The sequence below is a fragment of the Cyanistes caeruleus genome, chromosome 13 (genome assembly GCF_971803275.1).
Source record: "Cyanistes caeruleus chromosome 13, bCyaCae1.hap1.1, whole genome shotgun sequence".
Lineage (NCBI taxonomy): Eukaryota > Metazoa > Chordata > Aves > Passeriformes > Paridae > Cyanistes > Cyanistes caeruleus.
In genome coordinates, this window is record NC_141713.1 from 16,954,852 (window position 1) to 16,978,592 (window position 23,741).

The following is a 23,741-nucleotide window of genomic DNA, read 5'->3' on the forward strand; positions in this document are numbered from 1 at the left end:
AGAATTTCTAGATCATTAAAATTAAGTGGAAAGACATCAATTACAAGGTTTTTATAGCATTGTTCTTAAAAAGCTTAATAATGGTTTACACAACTATCAGATTGAACACATAATTGTTTCCACATTATAGTAATTTATAGACATCAATTGACTAGCATACATAAAAAATAGACTATGTGACAAAACACAACATAATTCAATTTACTTTTTAAGAAAGAAATGCTAAAAGTCCACATTTGTCCTCTTAAAATCATAAATTATTAAGTTGTTAAACTGAGAATAAAAAAATAGTGTCTTATTTTTTTTTGCACTGATTGATTGCCTTATAACTACTGCTTCTCTCATTTGCAGTTATATGGACTGTGTCTCCACTTCCTATCATGTAGTGGCCCCAAGAAAATGAAAACTCCTGATAATTAATAAAAATATTTATTTTGCTCAGGTAGTTGAAAAAAAAGGGGAAAACTTTTATTAGCAATATTCTGCACCCTGCTAGCAAATTTCCTATGAACAGACTGAGATAAGAACTTCAGATTTCTAACCAGCTCTTCACACAGAGATCCCTGTGGGGATGGGGCTTCTGTGAGGGATATACACAAAGGGCAAAGATTGCTAAATTTAGTTTTATTTCCTATTCATTTCCTTTAACATTTACCCTGACTATCTCTGCAAAAAGACATTCACCTAAATATTTTCCAGTTTCTGGGGCTGGTTTTACCCTTGAACAAAAACAAGAAGGGGAAGACCTCTGCATGCCACTGAACTTCTGGATATCAATCTTGGCAGAAAGTCTGGCAGGTGAGCTACAGAAGTTAAGATACAAGATAAGTTTGCAAGCAGTCAGAAGTGATACCTTTAGCTCAGGCATGTTTATTATAAGCTGCATAGGTAGTTTAACATCTGGGTCCTTTGTATAATCCATGGGCACAACGTTTGGTGCCATTTCATAGTATCGGCCGTGCAACCTGTAAACAAGCAGAAACAGAGAGCCAATAACCAATTTTAAATAACCAATTCCATTCAGACCATAATCAGGTACAAATTTGTCTTGCAGCTCTAATTGTTGACTTTAGTGCACAAGTTTGAGCCCACCAAATTCCCATCTCTGTGAAAAAAGGGCTTTGATGCAGTATCCAGCATAACTGCTACCCACAGCCTGAGCTATAACTCAGCAGCTGTAACTGAGCAGAGTTTCACACTGTGTGAAACATTTAGGCACTGCCAGGTATGTACACAGAAGGTCTAAAACAAGGAATATACCATGAAATGCAATTCTTATATGTGGAAGTTTAGTCTTATGCCTAATTCATAAACTGCTTAGGAGAGAAAGTAGCCCCTTTGTCATGTCCTATGCATTAACACAGTGTATTCTGATCTCTCAGTAGGGCACATGTACTATTTGTGTACATTTTAAAGATGTATCTTGTGACTTCTAATGAAAAATCTGCCAACTCACTTCACTAGGCATGCTAACATTTACATCTAGAGATTACCATGTTTTAACAGCAGAATATAAACAAAGCAGTAATACAGGAAGCAATGCCTCAGCAACCCCTTCATTTCCCCAGCTTTACCTGCAGCAGCCCTGCAGCCAGCCCCACACCCAACTGAACTACTTCAGGTCTCTGTGTGTAAATAAACTCAAAAACTAAAAGGAAATAATCTACAGGCATCTGTAGATCTTATTATGTAAATCTCTTATGATTATGATGTGCCACAAAGAGCACATGAAATCAAACACAGAAACACATTTCTTCTGCATTGTAGGAAGCTGATGTCTTTATCCTGCACAGCTATATTTTGTGCCATAACAGAAATTGGATATCCACTGATCTCAGCACATTTCAGCTGCTAACCACAGCTCACCCTGATATTTCATAAATACTGTGTAATTTAAGATGCAATAGCCATTTCCCTCTCTAGCAACTGATTTCTCCATTGTAAATAGCAGCTAAAAAGATGCTTCTAAATACAACAGAAAAAGCAGCTTAAGAGCACTCATAAAGAAAAGCTTAGAAGAAACCAAAACTTTCAAGTCCAATATCCATCTACAAGTTACCTACTTTTTTAAAAGCTAGAATACTGAAATGGTGTTCTAGTCCTCAAGAAAATTAAGCACTCATTATTGACAAAACTTGACCACTGTGGACAACACTTGGCAATTCATGAGCTAATAATCCCTGCTTATTTTAACCACCAAAGTTTCCCTCTGTACTTTATTTAATATTGGACTTGTCTCTTTATAACATGCAATATCAGTGCAAAGTAAACTTGTCACTTCTTGCTGACAGAATTCACTATCTTGTCCATAGAAATTGCAATCTATTTCTACAGAAGTTCAGCCATACCCTTTGGCAGCTAAAAGAAGGATACGGATACGGCTCCCAGCTCTAGACTAGACTTTGCCAGAATTGTCTGGAAGGCAGGTGCTGGACACAGAGATGTGCAGGTAACTAACTGCAGATTTGAGGGCAGCTCTCATATCCTGTTTTCCTCACAACTTACTCTGCTGTTAATTCATCAAATGGTCAAAGATCTGTGGATGTAAGAGCTTTCCGCCTGAGTGGATTTCATACTAAAGCATCCAAATGAGTCTGTAGGAAGTGGCTCTGATCTAACTCTTGCAAGCTAAATTACAGCAATAAAATACATCTTCCACATGCTTTTATCTGCAAGGATCCAGCAACTCTATTTGTTATAGCCCTATCACATGGCATGATTAGCATCCATAACTGTGAAAAGGGCCATAAGATTTCCGTATACCAAACAAATATTACATTGCACTTACTGCATTATCCTTCAAAATAAAAAACCCCAACCAAGTGAACAACACAAAAGACAGTAACACCCTGTCCTTCTGTAAGATCTTGATGCTGGAAGGTTCTTCAGGGACACTATGTACTGTTTTATAATAAACTGGATTGCCAGTATCAAATGCTGGATTTTGTAGAAAAAGCATCCTAAGATCTTTTGTGGGAAAAGCATCTTTTCTTGGCATCTTAAGAGGATGCGAGGAAAACCACCTGTCACAAGGAACACAGTCCTTTTCGTAAGAGTTCCACCAAAACTCTCATTTAGTTGAATAACTTATATTACATTGGGTGAGTACTTATTTTTGGCAAGGAAACAATACATGATCAATTATTCTGTAACATGATGTAAAGCTCAGTAGACATTGGGGTTATTTACTCCCATAATCCTCCTGCCTGTATGCAATACCTCACTACTTGCTTGTGGTGTTGTGCACTATGACAAATCCTGTGCACTAGGACAAATGAGTAATCACTTCCCAAAAGCTGCTCTCATTACTGACTGTTCTCTCACATCTCTCAATAACATTAATTCCTAGCTGCAAATAGAGAAGAAATAAAGCTCTGGTAAAGGCTCTGATATTTCTCCTGTTTAGGAGAAGCAGAAGGCTCTTCAGGTGAATGCATCAGAGCAGTTGTGACCTAGAGGAAAGGCTTTTTGTCATTTTACTCAGCATGCCCCTCACAAGAAGCATGTCTGAAAAAACCTAAAGCCTCTTTATCTGTCCTAGATGCATTTATGTTTTTTCAGGGAGGCAATGTAAGGTTTTGCAGTGCTGTCTGAACACACTCAGACTTGGAAAAGCTGCCATTATCATAGAGAGACCATCATGTATATTCAGAAGCCCAAGACCAGCCTCACTGTCTTTGCAGCAGTAACTAGTACAGATCCTGCAGCTGTATTTCCTTTAAAAGATGCTTCTAGTTGCATGCAGAAACATTTTTCTATTCCTGGATATGCTCTCTTTGTCAGCAGGATTCCTTATTTACCTTGCATGAAAGTAGGAAATGAAAAATTGGCAGTGTCTTCCCTGCCACAGATGAGAGTGGGGGGGGAATGCGGTGATAAATTTAATGGCAAATTTCTTTAACTGATGATGCTCTGTCCCCACAGGTACTAGTATATGTTTATGCTTCATGTGGAACATTTAAGGATTAAGGCTGTGATTCTGTATCATTTCAATCTAGTCAAAACTGAGACTGCTGATCTGCCCTTGCAGAAATTTGAAGCCCATCAGCTACTCATGTCCCTTGTATAAGCATTAACACTTAAGAATGTGCAGTGAGGTTCACAGAACTGATGTGTTTGAAAATACAGTTTTTACAGTCAACTCCTTGAGGTTACTGAAACAGTTGCTACAGCAGCAGAAGAAAATAGGGGTTTAATTTTTCTATTAAATTAATCAATAAAGGCAGAACAAGACTTACCCCTGTAGGCAGCAGCAGTTTTAAAGTCAACTCAGCTGCCCATCAACCAGTGAAAACCAAAAATACTGTGTACAGAAAAAAAACCCACAACACAGTTTTGTCCCCACAGCCTGCTTTTGATTGATACCTTTCATTCTACCACTTTGGGTCTTCTACATGATAAAAAAGGTAGGTCAGAGTCTGTTCCCACTTTTCAAGGGTGAAGCATCCTAGAGTCAGCAAGGGTGATACTGTGGGTATTTGCTGGACACAGTTTGGGATGTCTCCAAACATACAACAGAGCCTCCAGCTCTACCTGAGCAGATCTGAAAAAAAGAGATTACTAAGCTTACACCCTGCAGCAACCATTTAAAAATTCACTACTGAGCTTTGGGAGGGAGTCAGACTATTCCCAAGGTCACCAAGTGAATGGGTTAAAAGACAGAGCAGCTCTTCCTTGGCCTGGCGTACATTCATCTCCACCATTAAATGTAGTGACAACACATTACAGCTGTCTGAGCTGTCTTTTTAACAGGAACTCTGCACTGAAGGAGTGCTGAAAACAAAACATAAAAGCTTGCAATGGCTCATTGATTAGAAATAAGTAGAGGCTTTAAAGTGGCCTTGAAAAACGAATAAACATCTCCCTAGTTCAGGTCCCACAGCAACAGTCACCTGATTTATGCTGTAAGGGGAAAACATTTTTATTCAGCAATATATGTCCTATTTATTCCTAAGGGATGCATTCAAAGATTTGTACATTACACTCAAGACCATCTCAAGATTAAATTCTAGATTGTTCTGCATTGTTCTGGATGTTGAGGAAAAAAAATAACAAATGGCTTAACTAGAGCTATGAAAGCAGGCACTGAGTGCTGATGGACAGTGCCACCAGGGGCTCACAGGAGCTGTGACATGACCACACACTGGTTGTACAAGATTGTTATAGATACATATCCTATTATTGGCTTTTTGCAAATATTAAAATGAATATTATATGTATAATGTTGGAAACTTTGCTGTATGAAACTTAAAAATAGTGGTGTAATACATATATATGTATTTTTAGGGAGTAGTATGGTATTACAATAGAGGCTGCTTTTGTTCATATATGAATGAGAATGAAAAGATAGAAAACCCACCCCCTGCATTCTTAGATTATTTTATCCAGATGAAGACAACAGTGACTGGAGCTCCAAGGGAGGAATTTATTGAACCTCTGTTATTAGGGAGTGTGAGACTCAACAGAGCCAAGAAGATTGATTGATTGATTGATTGGGGAGGGGGAGTTGAAGCTAAACAAAGGAAAATCTAAAACTTAAGAGGAATGTTTGAATAATACATAAGCATTTATGAATATGCAAGATATTGGTGTTTTTAAGGGACAATCCTTTGTTAGTAAGGCATGCTCTTAGCTGAATGCTGAGGCACCTGGCCATGTCTGTTCATTTTGCTTTATTTCTGTCTCCTAATTGTCTTTTTATTAAACTTTTTAAATGTTATTTTAAAAAAAATGTAAACCTCGTTTTTCACAGGATGGATCAACTGTGCCAGCAGCAGGACCAGAAGTGCACAGCTGCTGTTCACCTGCACTTTTGGTTATTCACCACAATCAGAGCTATAGTCCCCTGTCCAGATGCCAGAGCTGAATGGAACAGCTGGAGATGGACTTTGTGCAACACAGAGAGAAAAATTCACCACTCCAGAGACCAGCAGGACAATTGGCAAGTCAACATAAAGCCCAGGAAAGAGCCAGGTCTCAGCAATCAGCCCTCCAAGCACCTGAGATAGCTGGAAGTAAAAGAAGCAGCAGCACTGAAGATGGGATTGCACAGAATGCAGGACAGAATGCACTGATGGGAACTGATTTACAACCCTTGCTACAGAGGCAAATCTGTGAACTGCACATGCTCTCTTGCCTTGCAGTCCTTGCAGCTGGGGAACAGGGCCAGACAGACCAAAATCTGCAAGTCTGCCACACAGGGGCAAAAAGCTGATAGCAGCTCAAAGAGAAGGACAACTGATAGCTGATAGAAGGAGCTGATAGCTCAAAGAGAAGGAGGTTCTTTAATCTTTGGCTGAGAAACTGAGGAAGGAGGAGCCTTTGGGGCTGTCAGCAACCAATAAAGTACTTGGAGGATCTCAGATTTATGCCATACTTGCACAAACTTGTTTTGCAACAATAAATGTTAAATATGGTAACAGAGGCATAAATCTCTGTGTTGCACCAATTCCTCAGTGAATTATTGCTTCCAAGGATTGCAAAAGGTTAGAATAGTCTATCAGAGAAGGTAGTCTACCATGTGAAGCTGAAACCAGAACGACAGGAAACATGATACAAGGAAATTCAGACAGAAACTGAAACCACAACTCACTAAATTGCCACAGTTTGACAAACACATAAAGAATGAAGAACAGTGAGAAACACAAGCAGGAAGAGTTGAAGGTTGAAGGAATTCTATTACTGATATGCCTTGTCTCTGTTATTGCTTTCCAGTTGAAGTTATTTTCATTTTACCAATAAAATATAATAACTGGGAACAGAAATCAGATTTCTAAAAAGGTAGCATAATAAGATGAGAAAAGGTGGATAGATGAATCTTCTGCTAGTTTTTAGTTAGCATGTAAATTTATTTGTCTTTGCAATGCAAAATGAAGCAGCACAAATTAATTTAAGAGACTACTAGATAAATATCCTCCAAAAATATCTGCAGTAAAATTAAAATGAAATTGTGAGAAATGTTTTTGGCAGACAATTTATAATACATTTATTCTAAATTTAGTCATAGTTAGGAAAGCTCTTTCAATACATGTACTACTGTTACTACATCTTCTGTTCCCAGACCTACATGATGGTGAGTATAGATAAGAATACTTTATAATGTTTTTCCTTCCTTGAGGCACCACTCAAACCCCTGCTCACAGGCCCCTTTTCTGCTGTGATTACAAGAATCACAGAGTGACTGAAGTTGTGAGGAGCTCCTGAGATGAACTGGTGCAGCCTCCTGCCCTGCAAGGGCACCTGGAGCTAGCTGCCACATCCAGATGGCTTTTGAGTATCTCCAGGGCTGGAGATTCCACAGCCTGTCTGGGCAGTCTGTTCCAGTGCCTGGTCATCCTCACAGTGCTTCCCTATGTTCAGCCAGAACCTCTTGTGTTTCTGTCTGTACCCACTGCCCCTTTTCCTGGCATGAGCCTCTGTCTCCTTTGCACCCTCAGCTCTCTCAGCCCTTCTTCATATGAAAGCTCCTCAGTCCCTTATCAATCTCAGTGGCTCTTTGCTAGACCCTGGAGCAGATCCTTATTTCTCCTGCACTAGGGAGCCCAGAACTGGGCACAGTACAGCAGCACTCCAGACTCCATAAAGATCAACACTGACAGAGATTCTCTCCTCTCACAAGCCTTAGTAAAACAGGTACAATCTGACTAAAATATAATACAGGAAAGGTTTATGGTACAGAAATGCTCCAAAGAAAGAATTTATTGAACCTCTATTATCAGAGAGCATGAGACTCAATGGAGACAAGAAGATTGATCTATTGGGGAGAAGGGAGTTAAAGCTAAACAAAGGAATATCTAAAATTTAAGAGGAATGTTTGAATCATGTATAAGAATTTATGAATATGTAATAGGTTTGTGTTTTTAAGGGACAATCCTTTGTTGGCAAAATCTGCTCTCTTGGCTGAATGCTGAGGCACCTGGCTGTATTTGTTCATTTTGCTTTATTTCTATCTCCTAATTGTCTTTCTATTAAACTTTAAAAAATTTTATATAAAAAATGTGAACCTCGTTTTTTACACTGATAATAGGGCAATTCCCCTTTCTGCATACAAAACTTCAAACTCTTTAAAAGAATGACAGGAGTTGTGTTCTACCTCCTCCCTCCATTTGTGTAACAACTTGCTCCACATGGAGCTGCCTCCAAGCAGTTTGCTGCATTTGCTCCCTTATAAGGAAGCTTTCCAGGAATTTGAAGAAATACATTGCTTAATTCTCTGGCAGATTTCAGATTTAAAATCCAACATTCAGCTGGATTGGCTAGAAGTGCTCCTGTCACCTCACCTTTCACCCATCAAGAACAAGCCACGAAACCAGGCAACAGAAGAACTATTTTTCTTCTACAAAAAGGTTCAAAGGTTTGCTGATGTCCCAGGTGGTGCCCAGCTTCATCATTTAGTGCCATATTCCCATGGCAGTTGTCTAACTAGGTTAAGTCACTCTCAAGTAATACAACTTGAATTTACAACATTTGTGCTTTTTGGCTAGGACAGACATCCAGAAATACCTGTGTTTGAGTGTTTGTTTGGGTGCCAAACTGTACCAGTCTACAGGGAGAAGCAGAAACAGATGGGCTGCTGAGCAGATAAGCATTATTGCTGGAGTAAAAGCTTGTCTGCCAGAAAATCAGATTTGTAAAACTGAGTAAGAGAAATAATGCCTTATAAGAGACAACTCAACAATTTATTCCCATTTACAATCACAAGAGAGGAGTGTTATACAAGCAGATTCATTTCTACAACTAAAGTGGTTTTCCAACTTTTCTTGACATATTTTTTTTCTTTTTGTTCCTGTTTCTCCCTACCCAGCATTTCCCAGGGAAACAAATCTTTTTGAATGGTAATGCCCAAAACTGGGCAGTCCATTCCTACTGAGGTCACAGTACTGCTGACTGGTATTCTCCCATTTTATAAACACTGCTGAGGCTAATGAATTGTAGAAATGCATTTCTCTTTTTTGCAAGAGTATTGTGGGGGTTGTGTTGTTAAAAGTATGTTCACATCACTGAAGCCCCAGCCCCCACTTTTTTTTTAGCATCATTTCACACTTGCAAATTTTTTCACAGTTCCTAGGACTTGAGTGTGTGAATTTCCTCTTGTTCACTTTAGCAATTTCTCTAACATACTAAATACTGTTGAAAAAGCTAATCTTAATCTTCATAGCACCTGCAACTCCCTTCACCTCAATGTTTCTTACCATTCTCACCAATTTTCCGTGTTCAGGAGTACTTTAACCAAGATTTCAGTGCACTTAAACAAGTAGAAAAGGACTAACACAAACTGGAATATGTAAAAGCCTTTACCAATAAAGACATGTTGCAGCTGTGTCTTTTCTCTGACTTACAGAAGCAGGCACTCCCAGGAAGATTTGCTTTTAACAAATCCGCAGTGGCTGCCTCTGATCATGTATTAAGTTCTAGGCACTCAGAGACTGATTGTCTACCAGTGTGTTCTGGCATCTCTCCATGCAGAAAAGTTGTATCCTGAAGCTAAACACATTGGTCTAAATTTCCACATTCTCCTTAAGAAATCTGGGTGTTGGGGGTTAGGTGTCCTTCCTTTGGTTCCTTCTCACCTATAGAATTTTTCCCCATTAGTTGTGGGGAAACCTGACTGCTGGTACTTATTGGGTGCTTGAGAAGACAGAGTTTGGCTGGGCCCAGGAGAGAAGAGGGGCAGATAAAAGAGAGAGAGAGGGCAGCTGCGGAGGGGGGGCGCTGGTTTTTTTCTTGGGTTTCAGAGCAGGACGCACTGGGAACTGCTGTGGTTTTGGGGAAAGGAATTCACCATAACCCCAAGGGAACTTCTCCATCTGTGGGCCCCCGCAATCCCTGTCTTGCCGGGACGTCCTGCAGTGCGAGCAGCTGCCGTGGAGCTTCTGCTACACCTCGTCCACCAGCCCGGGATTTTCCTCTCAGTCCTGCCGTTCCAGCTGGGTGTTTCTCAGAGCCCTGCAGGGGCACCGAGATCCAATGCCCGCAGGGGGTTGGTGAAGAAAAGCCTCTTCTCCATCCTTTCAGGTAAAGAAGGCTGTCACGGGGTCCCTGGTTCTGTTTTGTTATTTATACCATAGTTGTTGTTTGTTTGCCTTGTTATACACACTAGTAAAGAACTGCTATTCCTATCCCAGTATCTCTGCTTGAGCGCCCCTTAATTTCAAGGTTATAATAATTTAGAGGGAGAGGGTTTACGTTTTTCATTCCAAGGGAGGTTCCTGTCTTCCCTAGCAGACACCTGTCTTCCAAACCAAGACACTGGGGCATGTTTCCAAAGCCCTATCACCACCAAAGCTGGTGTAAGAGCTCTAAAAATCTGTCAGCTGTCCTATGTGTATTTTAGACAAGGTTTTGAGTCAGCGATAACATAAATACATCTACAATAACCAATATTCTTTAATATGTTCTTGCCCTGGGCCCTGACTGAATGCTCATAGCTGAGCTGTGATCAGCACTTCCAAAAATTAACCATATTTGACAAAGACTTAGGAGACTGGTGATAAACAGCTATCAAACACCAATAGTGAGCTATGGTTTCTATTCTTCTCTTTCACCAGGCACCCTTGCCTCTGCTGCAGTCTTACTTTATATTTTTTCCTAGGTCCATTTTCAGCACCTTGTGTTAATTTTTTCTTCACTTAAATTCATAAGTTATACTACTTTCTAATAATTTGCAAATTATCCACACTCAGATTACTAATCAAAAAATGTGTCTTCAACCCCTCTGACCACAGTCTGCATTTATGCTGACTTAAGCTGATACTGACACCAAAGCCTTGCACACTACAGTCAGTGTGTACCTTAACCAACACCTTACTTGTAGGGAAATGCTCTCCTCATTTTCAGTTGCATTTGCTTGCTCTGGCTCTTATGCCAGCTTTGGCACTCATCCGATCCTTCAGATGAGCTGATTCAGTTTATTAAACCAGCAGAAAATAGATTTACTGTTGTTTGGGGGTTTGATGGGCTACTTTCCCTGTAGGGACAGGTAAGAGTGCTTAGCCCATTTCACCTAATTGCAATCTCATGCTGGTTTATATCAGTTTATAGCGATCTAAATTGAAGCTGCTATATTAATCCCTTCATCCCCACCTACATAACAGTCATTAACAGACAAGCAAATGGATGGTAACCCAGACAGGGCTTTATTTATTCATCTCACTGAAGTCAGCAGCTGCACAAGAAATTCAGTTCAGCCTAAAGAGGACTGGACCTGCACTTCCTCCACATCAGCCCTGTGAGCATCCTGCAGTGTAAATAAGTGCCCAGCAGTACCTGTGTGCACCTTCACTGAGACAGGGAGATGCTAAATCACTAAGTGCTAATTGACCAGGGTGTCATAACCCATTTTATTCCTGTTCACTAAAACTTCACCTCAGACACCTCTGGATTCTACACTGACTGCAGGATGTACCTTCACTGCTATCATTGAGCAGAAAGGCAGCAAATCCCATTCATACAAGTCACTGGCTCTACCCTAAAATAGTCTATGATATTCGCCTTAAGCCAATCACCACTTTATGACAATTATACATTATAAGTGTATCTTAAATCCAATCCTGCTCTCATTAATTCCTGTAGAATAACTGGCTTTATCTGGTTTCCTCACAAGCCAGATAAGATTTAGCTCCTTCCACATGGATCATAAAGGAGACATTTAAAACAATTTACTTACCGAAGGATTTCCTTTCGAGTGAAGAACGTGCAATCCTGTTAAAGAAACAAAATATGTCATTGTACTAAAGAAATACTGAAAACAACTGCAAAGAGTTGTTTCTCAACCTTTTGGAAGGAAACTCAGATCTGACAGAGAAATGTTAAAGATGCTGTTTGGGTGCCATCTACTTTTGACTCAGAAGGTAATATACTACATAATATATATACTACATACTATAAAATACCATACTATATATACTGTGTGTGTATATATATATACAAAATACTATAAAATAACAGAAATGTTCCAAGGAAAGGCCTCTCAGCAAAAAGAAATATATTGGTAATGTGATAGTTCAGGAGGAAAAAAACCCAGGTTGCTGAGATATTTCTCCAATATGGAATAACCAGACCAGAAACAAAATTAAATCCAAAACACAAGTTACATGCCAAAAGTATTCAATAAATTAATATGGAAAACTATGAACAACAAATAGATGACAAAAACTGTCTTTTAACTTGAAGTATCCCTCTGCTGGAGACAACTGCTTTAATAATAAAATAATGTATTTATTTATTAGTCATTAACCCTTTTTGCTAACAATCAGTTTGCACTGTGGTCACTTTGCTGAATGCTACAAACTCCTCTATTTTAGGAGCATGGATAAATGGGCAGCCCCTGCCCTGAACAGCAGCAAACCATTCAGCTCTCCCTGTTCTATCACAGAACTAGAAATAACTTACTAAAATGCAGAGATAGAGCTTGCTCAACTTGAAAGAAGAGCATACAAACATTCATTTGCATTCTAAATGGCTCCATGATGTGACTGAATTGACATTGGTTTAATTCAATTCATGACCACCTGTGCTATACTTGAATTCAAACACTTCACCACAGAACCGGATTATGAGCAGTGGAAGAGTTTGCATTTCATGCATTTCTATGTCAGTGACAGAAAAAGATCTTTGAAAATCAGCTTGTGACAAGATAACAGTATCAGACATGGTAAGTCATACTTAAAGGTAACATACAACTGCTTTGACTCTCCCAGTCCTGCTCTTCAGTCAACTAATGAAAAAGTATTTCTTTCTCAAGCTGAGACTCATTAGGGCTAAATGCCTGCTTCTTCCAAGGAGGGGAGAAGCAAAGGATCCCCTCTGGCAGAAGCAAAGACCTGTCTCGGGTGTCCAGGAATGTGATCAGTCCTGCAGGTATCAATTATTGAGCTGCCTTTCTCTCCTCCATACAAAGTGCCCAGAGCAGCAGCTCTTCCTTCAGTGCATTGTGTAGTTACAAGACCCAGGAGGAAGCACCTTGGGAGCTGCTGATACTGATGTCACATTGTCTGCAACTGCACAAAGTGACATCGGAGCCAGCTGGTCAAGTCTTCCTTAATTCCACACAATTAACACACTCAAACTGTCACTTAAGGATGCTTAATTTACTAAGAAAGGGCAGGTGTAATCTCACAAATAATTGTAATGCCCTCAGCAGCAATCATCTGTAATTATATAGGCTGGGGGAAAACAGCAGCCACTTAACTAGAAAGCTGACAGGGAAGTGATATACAAATGGAGAGAAAGATTAAAAGGAAAAGTTACCCTTTACCTTGCAGGAGTTCTGCAAAAATGCTATTGGAAGACAAATGAGGAGGTCAACTAATAATCCATATTTGCTGACAGTCCACACATTTTTTATATTTTATTCAGAGTTGCTTCATGACACTGACAACAAACACTGCTGTCTGCCTGGTTTTTAATCAACAAAATTTTTACTAATGCAATCTAAACCCCACTAATACTGAAAACCTCTATAGCAGAAGTAGTTGCAACTATCTGCCTAACCACCATTACTTCAATTACACCTGTCAATTGCATGGAATTGTCAGGGATGAAGGGCATTAAAAAAATAAATTAAGAATGGTCTCACTCTTAAGAGAGATCTTAAAGCTACTCAGGGTCAAAGCACCACAAACTCATTGTGACCTGGCCTATACTTCTGATCCAGCCAGATGGTACCACATATGAAACAATTTACCATTCAGAAGCCTGTCTGGTATCAAATGGCAAATGCAAAACCACAGCTCCACATGACCTCTGACAGGGAAGTCCAGCCATCCCTCTTGCTTTTCCCACCTTCTTATTTCTGCTGTTCCTTTATGCAGACTTGAGATTGGTGAGCAGAATAACTGCATCAGAGAACTCTGAGAGAAGGAACTAATGTGTTTGTAAATGAACCTAGCAATAATGGATGCTTTTCCAGCTTGGATAATTTCCTTTTAGTGACATAAAATTAAGCATTGGCAGTGCTGGTACAAGACATGAAGGTATTGATGTATTGTATTGATGGCAAGAAAGGGGTGCAGGACTGATTTCTTTTTCCTATTTTTTGAAAGCACAGCCCTCAGCTGGATAAAATCATGATGGACAAAATATCTAAATAACATAATTATATTTTATAGTGGCTGGAACTTCAGCAATTTAATTCCAATTTAATTAAAGACTTTCGCCAAAGAAACACGGAGGTGAATCATCCCGTTTTCTTCTGACTACTTCATTCATACAGAAAAATATACAATGAAGGACAATAAATAGTAAATTAACATGTTAAATTCACTCTCTCATAGGAAAGGTGAAGTGGGCTCTGGAAAGCATTTGTCATTTATGCACAGGATAACTTTGATTTTCCTGCAAGCCAGAGGTATGGAACACATTTGCTATTTTGTGGACTGTATTTGAGTTTACTAAGAGCACAAAAAGTAACCTGTCAGTTCTATCTGTCTGGGAGTCCTGCTAGAAAAGCAGAAACTGGTTACTGAACAATAAACATCACCAGGGTTTTTTAGAATTCTTCTCAGGTCAACATTACAGGCAAGAATTGATCCTAGGAATTATTTCCTTTATTTCCAGTGCTAGACAATGGCCTGAAAGACTTCTGCTAACAGCAGGCCCTTGAGACTTTTAGCTTCCATAGAACAGAGGCTTTACCTTGACATGTCACCTATTCCAGCCCCTGAGAACAAACACACACCTTTTCCAAGGTCAATTCTCCTATTCACTCTGTCCTTGTGCCCTTTATAATCAAGTTAATTAGAAGTCCAACATGGGATCACTGATGGTTGTTTTTGAGGTGTAAGATACCACTAAAACAAATCTGCAATTATTTACTCAATGTCTTGTAACAAAGTAAATAAAATCAAGCAAACAAAAAATAAATTTCCCATTGATTTCCATGAGATCATGACCTTGTATAATGGTTCTCAAATTTAACATTTAGATGGTTTAACTGCTTCTTAAAATACTTAGCAGAGAAAAGAGGCAGACAGTGCATTTAGGTTCCACAGGTAGCTTGGTTCATGGCTGGTAATTGGACTTTCTACAAGTCACTCAGCATTGCTTGTAAAGCACAGTTAACTGTCTCTGCTCTTAAAATTTATTTTATAGCAGAGTAGCATGCACGTGCTGTTAGTTTTATTCTTTTATTTCCTGTGTCAGATGAATGCAGATTTAGGACTGAACAAACTGAAATATGGTGGTCCACCACCCTGTCCACTTGACTGAAAACTCCTTGGTTGGTTCTGCTTTGTATTGAGTTCTACAGTGATTTGAAGGAAGCAAGAAAGGGGAGAGAGAGATGCTCTGTCAATGCTGCTACTGAACTGTGTGCAGAGATCCATCCAGCACACCAGGAGGTGTGGCTGCACTCAGCCCACCAACCAGCTGTTCTGGGCATGGATTGCCAGTTCCCGAGGGCAGCACACAGCTCATGAATGCTACCAGAGTCCAGTGAATGGGAGGTTACCGAGCACTGCTCCCAGAAACAAGAACTTTCACAAAGCACAGCTGTGAAATAAAGCTCATTTCATGGTGGTGTGCAAAACACTCCCCTACAGAACAAACACTGGAGAAATGAACAACAGAATGAAAGAATAGAAATACTCAAATATGCTGTAGAACAGTATTTCTGAAAGCCATTAAATGCATATTTCTCTCCTAAGACAATACATATATATCCTGCTTTGTATATGTATAGTTTCATAAGGTCATGTTTACTTTGATCCAGCTTCACTGGAAACTTTTATAAATAAGAAAATAATCTAAATCAAAAAAATTACAAAATCACTGCAAATTAAAAAAATAAAAAAACAAAAGCCTCAAACAAAAGCCTCAAACAAAAGCCAGCAAACTACAGGTAATGCAGATACTGTAAACCATATAGCTATCTGAGAGCAGCTCTTAAATGCTAACTATTGGATGCTGCAGCACTTCAAAAGGTAATATTTCAAGCAAATTACCTCAGAGGTTTCATTTTTAAAATCACAAATGACAGTTTGTACCGTGCCAAAGTACAAAATGTGTGTAAGAGCATTTAATCAAAACACTATCAAAACATCATCCTGTGAAGCAACCAAGAATCTGGTACCAGACAAGCAAATGAACTTTTTTTATATGATCTATTATTAACTCTGTTCTGGTAATCTTTTACAAATGCAATACTTTTGTTCTACATTCCACACTGCTAAGACTGGCATAGAGTTGTGTAAGACTGAGTCTGCAAGATATTTATGTATTTTCATCACTGTTAGTGTATAAAGAGTTAACAGAGTCAATGAGTTAAAAATGCTGTTTACATCAGGACACCAACAAAAATTTTACCATACAGCTCATCCTTGCTTGTCACCATATATACTTTACAATTACACCCAAACCAACCAAAAGACCCACTGAGTTTCAGAAGGAAAAAATCTGCATCTGTAAGAGCCGGTTTATGTATTCATATGGCAACAGGGGAGTAAAAATAACTCAGACATTAGCAAGGACTGAAAAGAGGCAAAGTGCCAACAAAAGTAATTTTGTTTAATCTACAGATGCACCAAATGGTAATGTGAAACCAGAACCTGACAAAAAGAATATTTTCACAAAAATATTGCTCCATTAATATGCTACTTTTACTTGCACAATAATAGCAATACTGTATAAAATGGAAAATACTTTTTACAGAAGATCTGGGGGTACCTATGAACCTACTTTTTGTATTCTTATAAAAGGCAATTTTCCAAGACCCTGGATGAAATCAAGCATGGCTTTTTAAAAGACAGATTGATAAACCTGTTTTACTTTGCAAATCGTGTTTCTTGACAGATCATAACATAACTTGTTTAATCTGGTTTTGCATAATTCTCATGAAATATAGTTGAATTGCACTTTAACTTCAATTTTGATAAAAAGAAAAAAATTAGCTCTGTAATAGAGAAAATCTTGTGTAAAAGAAGATAGTCATTACTTCATCATACTATATTGTATTGCAATATTGCCTATAAAACTGACAGGGTAACCATCAGTTTGTTTTGTGACTGCATTAAATAATGCAGAGTAAATAATACCACTAATGAACAAATACAAATTACTTGCAATAAAACCAGTAATATGCCTTATAATCTCTAGGTTCTAGAAGGGAAATGAAAGAAAGAAAAGGAGAAGGGGAAGAAAGGAAAAGGAAAATCACTGAATTTGTATTGAATTCAGATCTCCTAATTCAAGTAATCCCAGAAAAGGGAATGAGATTGACTGAAGAGTGCAGGTGTTTGTCCACAGCCCAAGCATAGTTTCTCTGCATTTCCTACTCAATACAATTGTTTTACAGTTAGAAATGCTTTGCATCAAGCTGAATAAATGGCTCTGATGTTGCTTTACTGCATACCTGTATTTTCCATTGCTTCAAACATCTGTACACATCACACAAAACACCCTAAAATTTCAGTTCATTTTCTTTTCTCAATATGAGACTTGACCTCCAAAATCCGTAGGCAGCTTTTAAAACCTCAGTTTTAAAATGTTCTTTTATTGCAATGAATCCCATCTTCCTTGCCTATCAATACTTACCTTTTCCTGCACCAGACCTCACCAAGATTAGATTTCACATTTTCTGTATAAAAAAACCCTCAACAGCCAAAACCCCCATTCACAAAACAAACCCTAAAAACCACAACCAGAACTCTAAGGGCATAATAATCATAAATGCCCAGTAAAATTCCTTTTCTTACAAGGCCAGTATTTTAAATCAAGTGAATTTTTATTAGGAACCCAGGGCTTGCAAAAGCCTAATTTGCAAAACATTTCACTAATCTTATGAAAATGTAAAGAGCTACCAACAAGAACACTACCATGATAACAGGTGATATGATTTTAACAGCAGGTGTTATAACAAGGTTTTAGACTGGAAAGCTGCAAATCTCCTTTCTTTACTTTGCTTCTACCTACTTGCATTTAAAAAAAAAACCCAATAAACAAAAACCTGAATGGTTTTGTATTATCAAGTTCTATTACAGGTCTCTTGTACAAACAGTTTTAACTGGCTACTCATCACGAGTCTGAATGAGGAGCATTTAAAAAATTTGTCCATTGAAAACACTGAGGACATCCTGTGGGAGACCACATTTACAATTCTTTAAATTAAAGTTAAAAGTTCTGCTAAAAATTTGGTCTTCAATATAACAGTTTACATGCAAAAAAAGGTGCATACATAGGCTTTTCAGAAAGTTTTAGATAGATCAAACAATTTGATTTGTTTTATTTCATTAATATCACACCAATGATCTGAGATTTATGTATGCTAGCTCTTCAAGCAGGTGATTTTTCTGCAGCTTAATCTTCAGTCTCTAAAGACAAAGCCACTTGCACAGGTTTTACCATAGTATAAGCACACAAAGTTCTCACTTTTTCATCTCATAGTGTCTTTTATGGAACAAGCACGTAAAACACAATGAATTTTTAAAAAATTATAAAAATATTCCTCCTGAAACAATATTAGGTGCTATAAGCTCAAAGGAATTTGTACAAAAGACAGAAGTAATAGAAGTTACTACCAGATAATACGATGTCCAGAAATATATTTCAATAAAGAAATGAGAAGTCTAACCATGAGGTGAGTGAGGTTTTGAACATTCTTCCAATAGGAACTGGGAGGAAAGAAAAAAAAACGAACAACCAAGATATATTTTACAAAAAAGATTAACACTTTTGCTTCTGAATGCTGATATAATGAACACTGTACCCTGGACTACTGTTGTAAGGAGTACAGTAGTAACAGGCAGAAGAATTCACAAAAAAATGCTGTAGGGAAAAAAAAATACTCAATGATTGATATATAAAAGCAATTTATATGTAGATGCCTTCCTGGTCACTGGGGTACAGATGTGCACAACAGACTGTTGCAAAGGGGACTGTGGTACACAGTGTTTTACTTTGGCCCACAGTTTAGAGCTCCCAGTAACTCAGCTGCTGGCTCAAGACATGAAAAACCTGCATTAAATAAAAAAAAATAATTGAAACATCGTCCCATTCTTCCCTTTTCTATTCTGAAAAAATCCACGAATGAGAAGAAGGCAGGTGAGACAGCAGACTCCAAGTCAAACAGCTCCACTTGTATTATACAAACTGCCTTCTCCCCCAGAATGCTGTGGAGAGGCAAGAGCTCTCTGCTGGTGTCTCCAGCCGTCAGCTCAGGATCTTTTTGTTTAAAAGGTTCAAGAGGGATGCAAAACTAATGGATCAGAGGAAAATTACCATCAAAATTAGGTCTTTATCTGATTCTTCACAGCATGAGGCTAATACTCCTTCCTGACAAATTCAGCAGGTCAGTTATTGTCCTGAAACCTGTTATTTTATGGTACTTGCCAAAGATAACAAGTGCTATTACTAGTCAAAAATTGTCTAGCTCTACACTAATGAACTGCAAGTCTGCCTGTAACAGAGAAATCCCAGAGGTGACTCAATCCTCTGTGCCCAACTCCTGCCAAGCTTTGAGATCAATTACCCAGCATTATGAAAGGCAGGGGCTGCAAAAGCCATTAGAAAGAGGCAATTTCTACATGAAGAGCACTGAATTAGGGATGACATTTCAGCTCTTGCATTTGCCAGTTTATGTCAAGAAGATAACATTAATTACATTTGGATTTTGTTTTGTTTCACTGCAGCTGTGCTCTGTTCAGTGTTCACTTTTGTTAGTAGGAAGACAGCCAGTGGTGCTTTACAGATCTTTGATTTCTCTCTTGCCTGTCTAGCAGGGATGCGAAAAAGATTTTTTGGATCTTCGACTGCTAAGCCTAAGATCATTAACTTAAATTAATACATTACAGACTGCTGGTGAGAAGTGTGGCAAAGTGGAAATTAAAAAGGTCCATTGTCACATTTTCTTTAATAACAAAAAACCTGCTAGGTATTTATAAAAGCATTTCATTTATGCTTTACTTTCAGCGTGGGATAACGGCTGAAAGCATTTTAGCATGTACACCTGGCCTCACTCTGTGGCTCAACATTTACACCTGTGACAAGCCCTTGTTAGCAGTGACTTGAAATGAAATTAGTAACTAAAATAATAGTTTCTACTTCAATAGGTTTAATCAAGGATCACAAAGGTAAAATGTTACTGAGTTACCCAGTCCCTTGAGGATCTGTATCTGTCCCTTGGTTATCACAAGATAAACTAAACCTTGATTTCCTGTGCTGCTAATTCAATGTTTGTCACTTCATATAGAATAGCCCTGGCTGCCTCTTAATAAGTAGTCAGATACCTCCTTCTTTAGCACACTTCTACTCAATGCTGTGCCCCACTGTATTTTCAGAAACTTTTTCAAGATGCCCAGCTTCTTGCAATCCATTTCAGTGAGATTTGCAGTGTGCTGAAATACGACTAAAACTGTGAATCTTTTTTTTTTTTTTTTTTTACTGTATTCAATAGCTGGATGCAACTATATATAATAACTATAATAATAGTTGGATGCAATGTTAAGTAAATAAAGAAGTACCAAGTTATCCCTGATGTAAAATGCACACTTAAGATGAGGTAAGAAACTGCTTTCCAGGAGTGGATGCAAGCATAATGACACCAATTCTGGTGTTAATTAAGCATTAAGCATATTTCCCTGACTTATCCTTAGGAGAAGTGAATTTAGACAGGATCTATTTTTTTCCTTTCTGCTCTATTGTCAGCAAAGGCATCAGGGAGAGAAGGTGCTACACTTCTGTCAAGCTAGTCACAATCTTTATTCTGCTTCCTAGTTCAGACACTGAGGATGTGGCCCATCTCCCTCTATACACAGAATTAAATGAGCATATTCAACGACCCAGCCTTAGAATATTATTACAGCTACTGGAAGGAACAGTAGAATACACACATGCAGGTTACAAAGAAAGTTTTCAATTATATTGGAAAAAAACCACTCCCCAAACCAAACAAAATAAACCAAATCACAAACGTGTGTAGATGACTCCCTTCCATCCCCTAAAGCAAATCAAGATATCTTACCTGGTAGGCATCTAGCTGTTCATCAGTAAATATCGTTTGCTTATTACCCATCTTAAATGAGGAATTCTTCCTCTCTGCAAATGCATCCCATTACAAGTAGCTGGATTCCTCTGTTTTGTAGGCATTTAGAGCACGTATATTCCGTGAGTGTGCTGAAAAAAATCCCAGAGCCCGCATTGAACAGGTTTGGACCGCACCTGCCCAGTGAGGAAGGACACAGTCTAGGAAATCTTTGCAAAGGTTGACTGGAGTGTGCCAGGAAGCAAAGAGTTAAAATCACAGGCAAGTGTCGTGCAAAACCAGCGATACCAATCTGCTCCTTTTCAGGTGCTTTTCTAAGTGGCATACGGAGCTTTAATAACCCTAACTCCCAGCAGCGGCTCTCAGCATGAGCGCAGCTCTCTCCTGCCTCCGGCTCTCACTCGGGGCGCTCCTCACGGCACCTCCAGCTTTTGGAGCAGCTCTGCGTCAGGCGGTGGCGCTGAGCAGCGCAGCCGTATTGCCAGGCTCCCCTGGCCAGCCTGGGAGCAGGGAGCGCACACAGGCGGCTCTGCTTTGTGCCCTGGCCCGGGCTGCCCGGGGAGCGCAGCCTCACGGCCCCGCTCGGCACGGGGGCTCCGCAGGGAACGCTCGTGTCTGCACCGTGCCCAGCGGAACCAGACCAACCAAAGGTACCAAACTGCCGGGTACAGCAGCGAACGCGAGGACTCCTTCGCACATGAACTAAATCTTAAAAAGTCAGCAAGATTAAAGTAGTTTAACAGACGCTAACCTGTCTCCTTAGGCTCTAGCAAGCACAGCAGGGAAGGAAAAACCACTAGCACAGCCTAAAGCAAAAGCAGAAAGTGCCAGTAGAGGGCTCACGGGGTGTTTCAGCGCTCCACAGCCCTTCTGATTGGAAAATGGAAAAAATAAAAGAGCATCTATGAGAAGCAGACAGACAAAAGCATATTATCTCACATCTGCAGAAGGATAAGCTCTTATAACAACAGCAGGAAGAAGTCTGAGTGAGAAAGGATGGCAAAGGAAGAAGGACGTGTTATAAGCTCACTTTCCATTCATGCACATCAGAACAGAACATGGTAAAATTCCCAACTTCTTTATTCTTTGGTCATTATTTCCTCATCAAGATAGCAAGTTTAATAAAAAACCGTGGAGAATTAGTTATCTTCTGCTTTTCCCTACAGCTTCTAATGATCCTGGCCTGATAGCAGGATTGGATAATAGAAGTTCACTTTACCTTGGCATGTAACAACAAAGAGCAAATAATGAAAAGTAATAGTGAAAGCAAATATATTGTGTACATAGTAAAAATATCCTATGAAGTGTGTTGGATATGTAGTAAAAACATTCCACAAAGTGCTGAACCACAGACTGTTTTAAGAGATGGCTTATTCAAAACATAACATTTGGAAATGCAGGTTTGATTAGCTGCAAACCAACACTGCCCTGAGCTACAAAATTTAAAAGGTATATCCCATACACAAAATAAATGCCTTGGGATGAGAATTTAGGTAACAAGGCTTATAAGCAATATGCAAACATTAGAATTGTAACATCAAAGAAATGCTTTCTATAATAGAGTATATTGCAGCACAGTTTTAGAATAAAAGAGAAGGAAGAAGCTACAGTAGTAAGGAAAATACAACTGAATGATTTACCATCAGACCAAGAGTGAAGCAAGAATCTGTTCAAATATCATACAATTGTAGTGACTGTTATGTGGCCAAGTGGATCTCTGTTTTCCCAGGCACTAGTGGGTTTTTTTTTTCTTTTCCCTGGTGTGTAGTGGCATTGGATTCCTATTATGTTCCAAAAAGTTCTTCACAGGAAGTCAGAATATTAAAAATAATTTTTTGAAATAATTTTTTAAAATAATTTTTTGCAGGTTTTGAAAACCTGCAAAATACAGTATTTCAATTTTTTAAAAAATTAAACCCCAAGAATCTCTAAGGGCCGCTTGAGACTAAGAACTTGCACTGTTCTGAAAGTTCTTGCCTATCCTCAACTCTGAATGAGGTCCATCATTGGCTTTAGTGGTTATATGTATAATTAAGCATGGTTAATATCTCTGATCTGGGGCTACTAAGATGCAAGGGATAACAGCTGCTCTCAATCATATCAGGCCAACACTTAGGCAAGTGATTTGCATGAAAAGGCATTCCATTCACAGCCACCTACTTCAAGCTGCCCATCTATGCAAATCAGATTAAATATAAACGGCCAAATTACCTCTAATGTCATTATACAGAAGTTAATTGACATCAGGGGTGGATTTGGCTCAGTATCACTTAATCTTGTGGTTCTATATGCTAAACAGCACTTGTACAGTGAAAAGCCAACATCCCATGTCTTAATTTTTCACCTGCTTTGATATCCCTGGCTGCTTCCCACAGTAGGTGACACACACATTGGAAAGTGCCTATCTTTTCAATCAAAATATCAGCAGCAAACCAGCAGCAGAACTTAATGGAAAGCATTAACCAGGTAAGGCTTACTTGTGGTTACAATGTAGGCCAGAGGATTCAGATATAACTATTGAGGCTTACACTATACCAGCTAGCTCTTCTCAAGCATATCACAGTGGTAATTATATCTCAATGCACAAATATCTTGCTGCACTAATTGGGTAAAATTTAAAAAGAGCATAATGCACAAATTTTTTTTCACTTCTATTTGTTTGTATATGTCAAAGTTCAGGTGATCTTCCAGTTTACTCTTCTGGACTTCTTCTATCTGTTCATATTTGCCAAAGATTAGTTTATTTGCCAGTTGGGTGCTAAGCAAA

At 38.8% G+C, this 23,741-nt stretch overlaps 1 protein-coding gene across 12 annotated transcripts in view; it reads right to left on the reverse strand.

The window, feature by feature from the left end:
* CIB2 (calcium and integrin binding family member 2) overlaps positions 1-23,741 on the reverse strand; it is a 42,934-nt gene that overhangs the window by 14,876 nt on the left and 4,317 nt on the right. For 3 of the 12 annotated variants that reach the window (XR_015275870.1, XR_015275871.1, XM_023934214.2), the window contains 2 exons: positions 11,666-11,700; positions 854-965 (listed from right to left, as the gene is read on the reverse strand). Coding sequence is in view for 6 of the 12 variants with exons in the window: in XM_023934214.2 (XP_023789982.1) it covers positions 854-943 (90 nt within the window). In the remaining 6 variants the exon portion in view is untranslated. Of the gene's footprint in view, positions 1-853; positions 966-4,365; positions 4,544-11,665; positions 11,701-20,953; positions 21,586-21,725; positions 23,135-23,741 lie in introns of those variants that run through there. The other 9 variants (XR_015275867.1, XM_086849327.1, XR_015275866.1 and 6 more) reach the window with 7 other exon arrangements.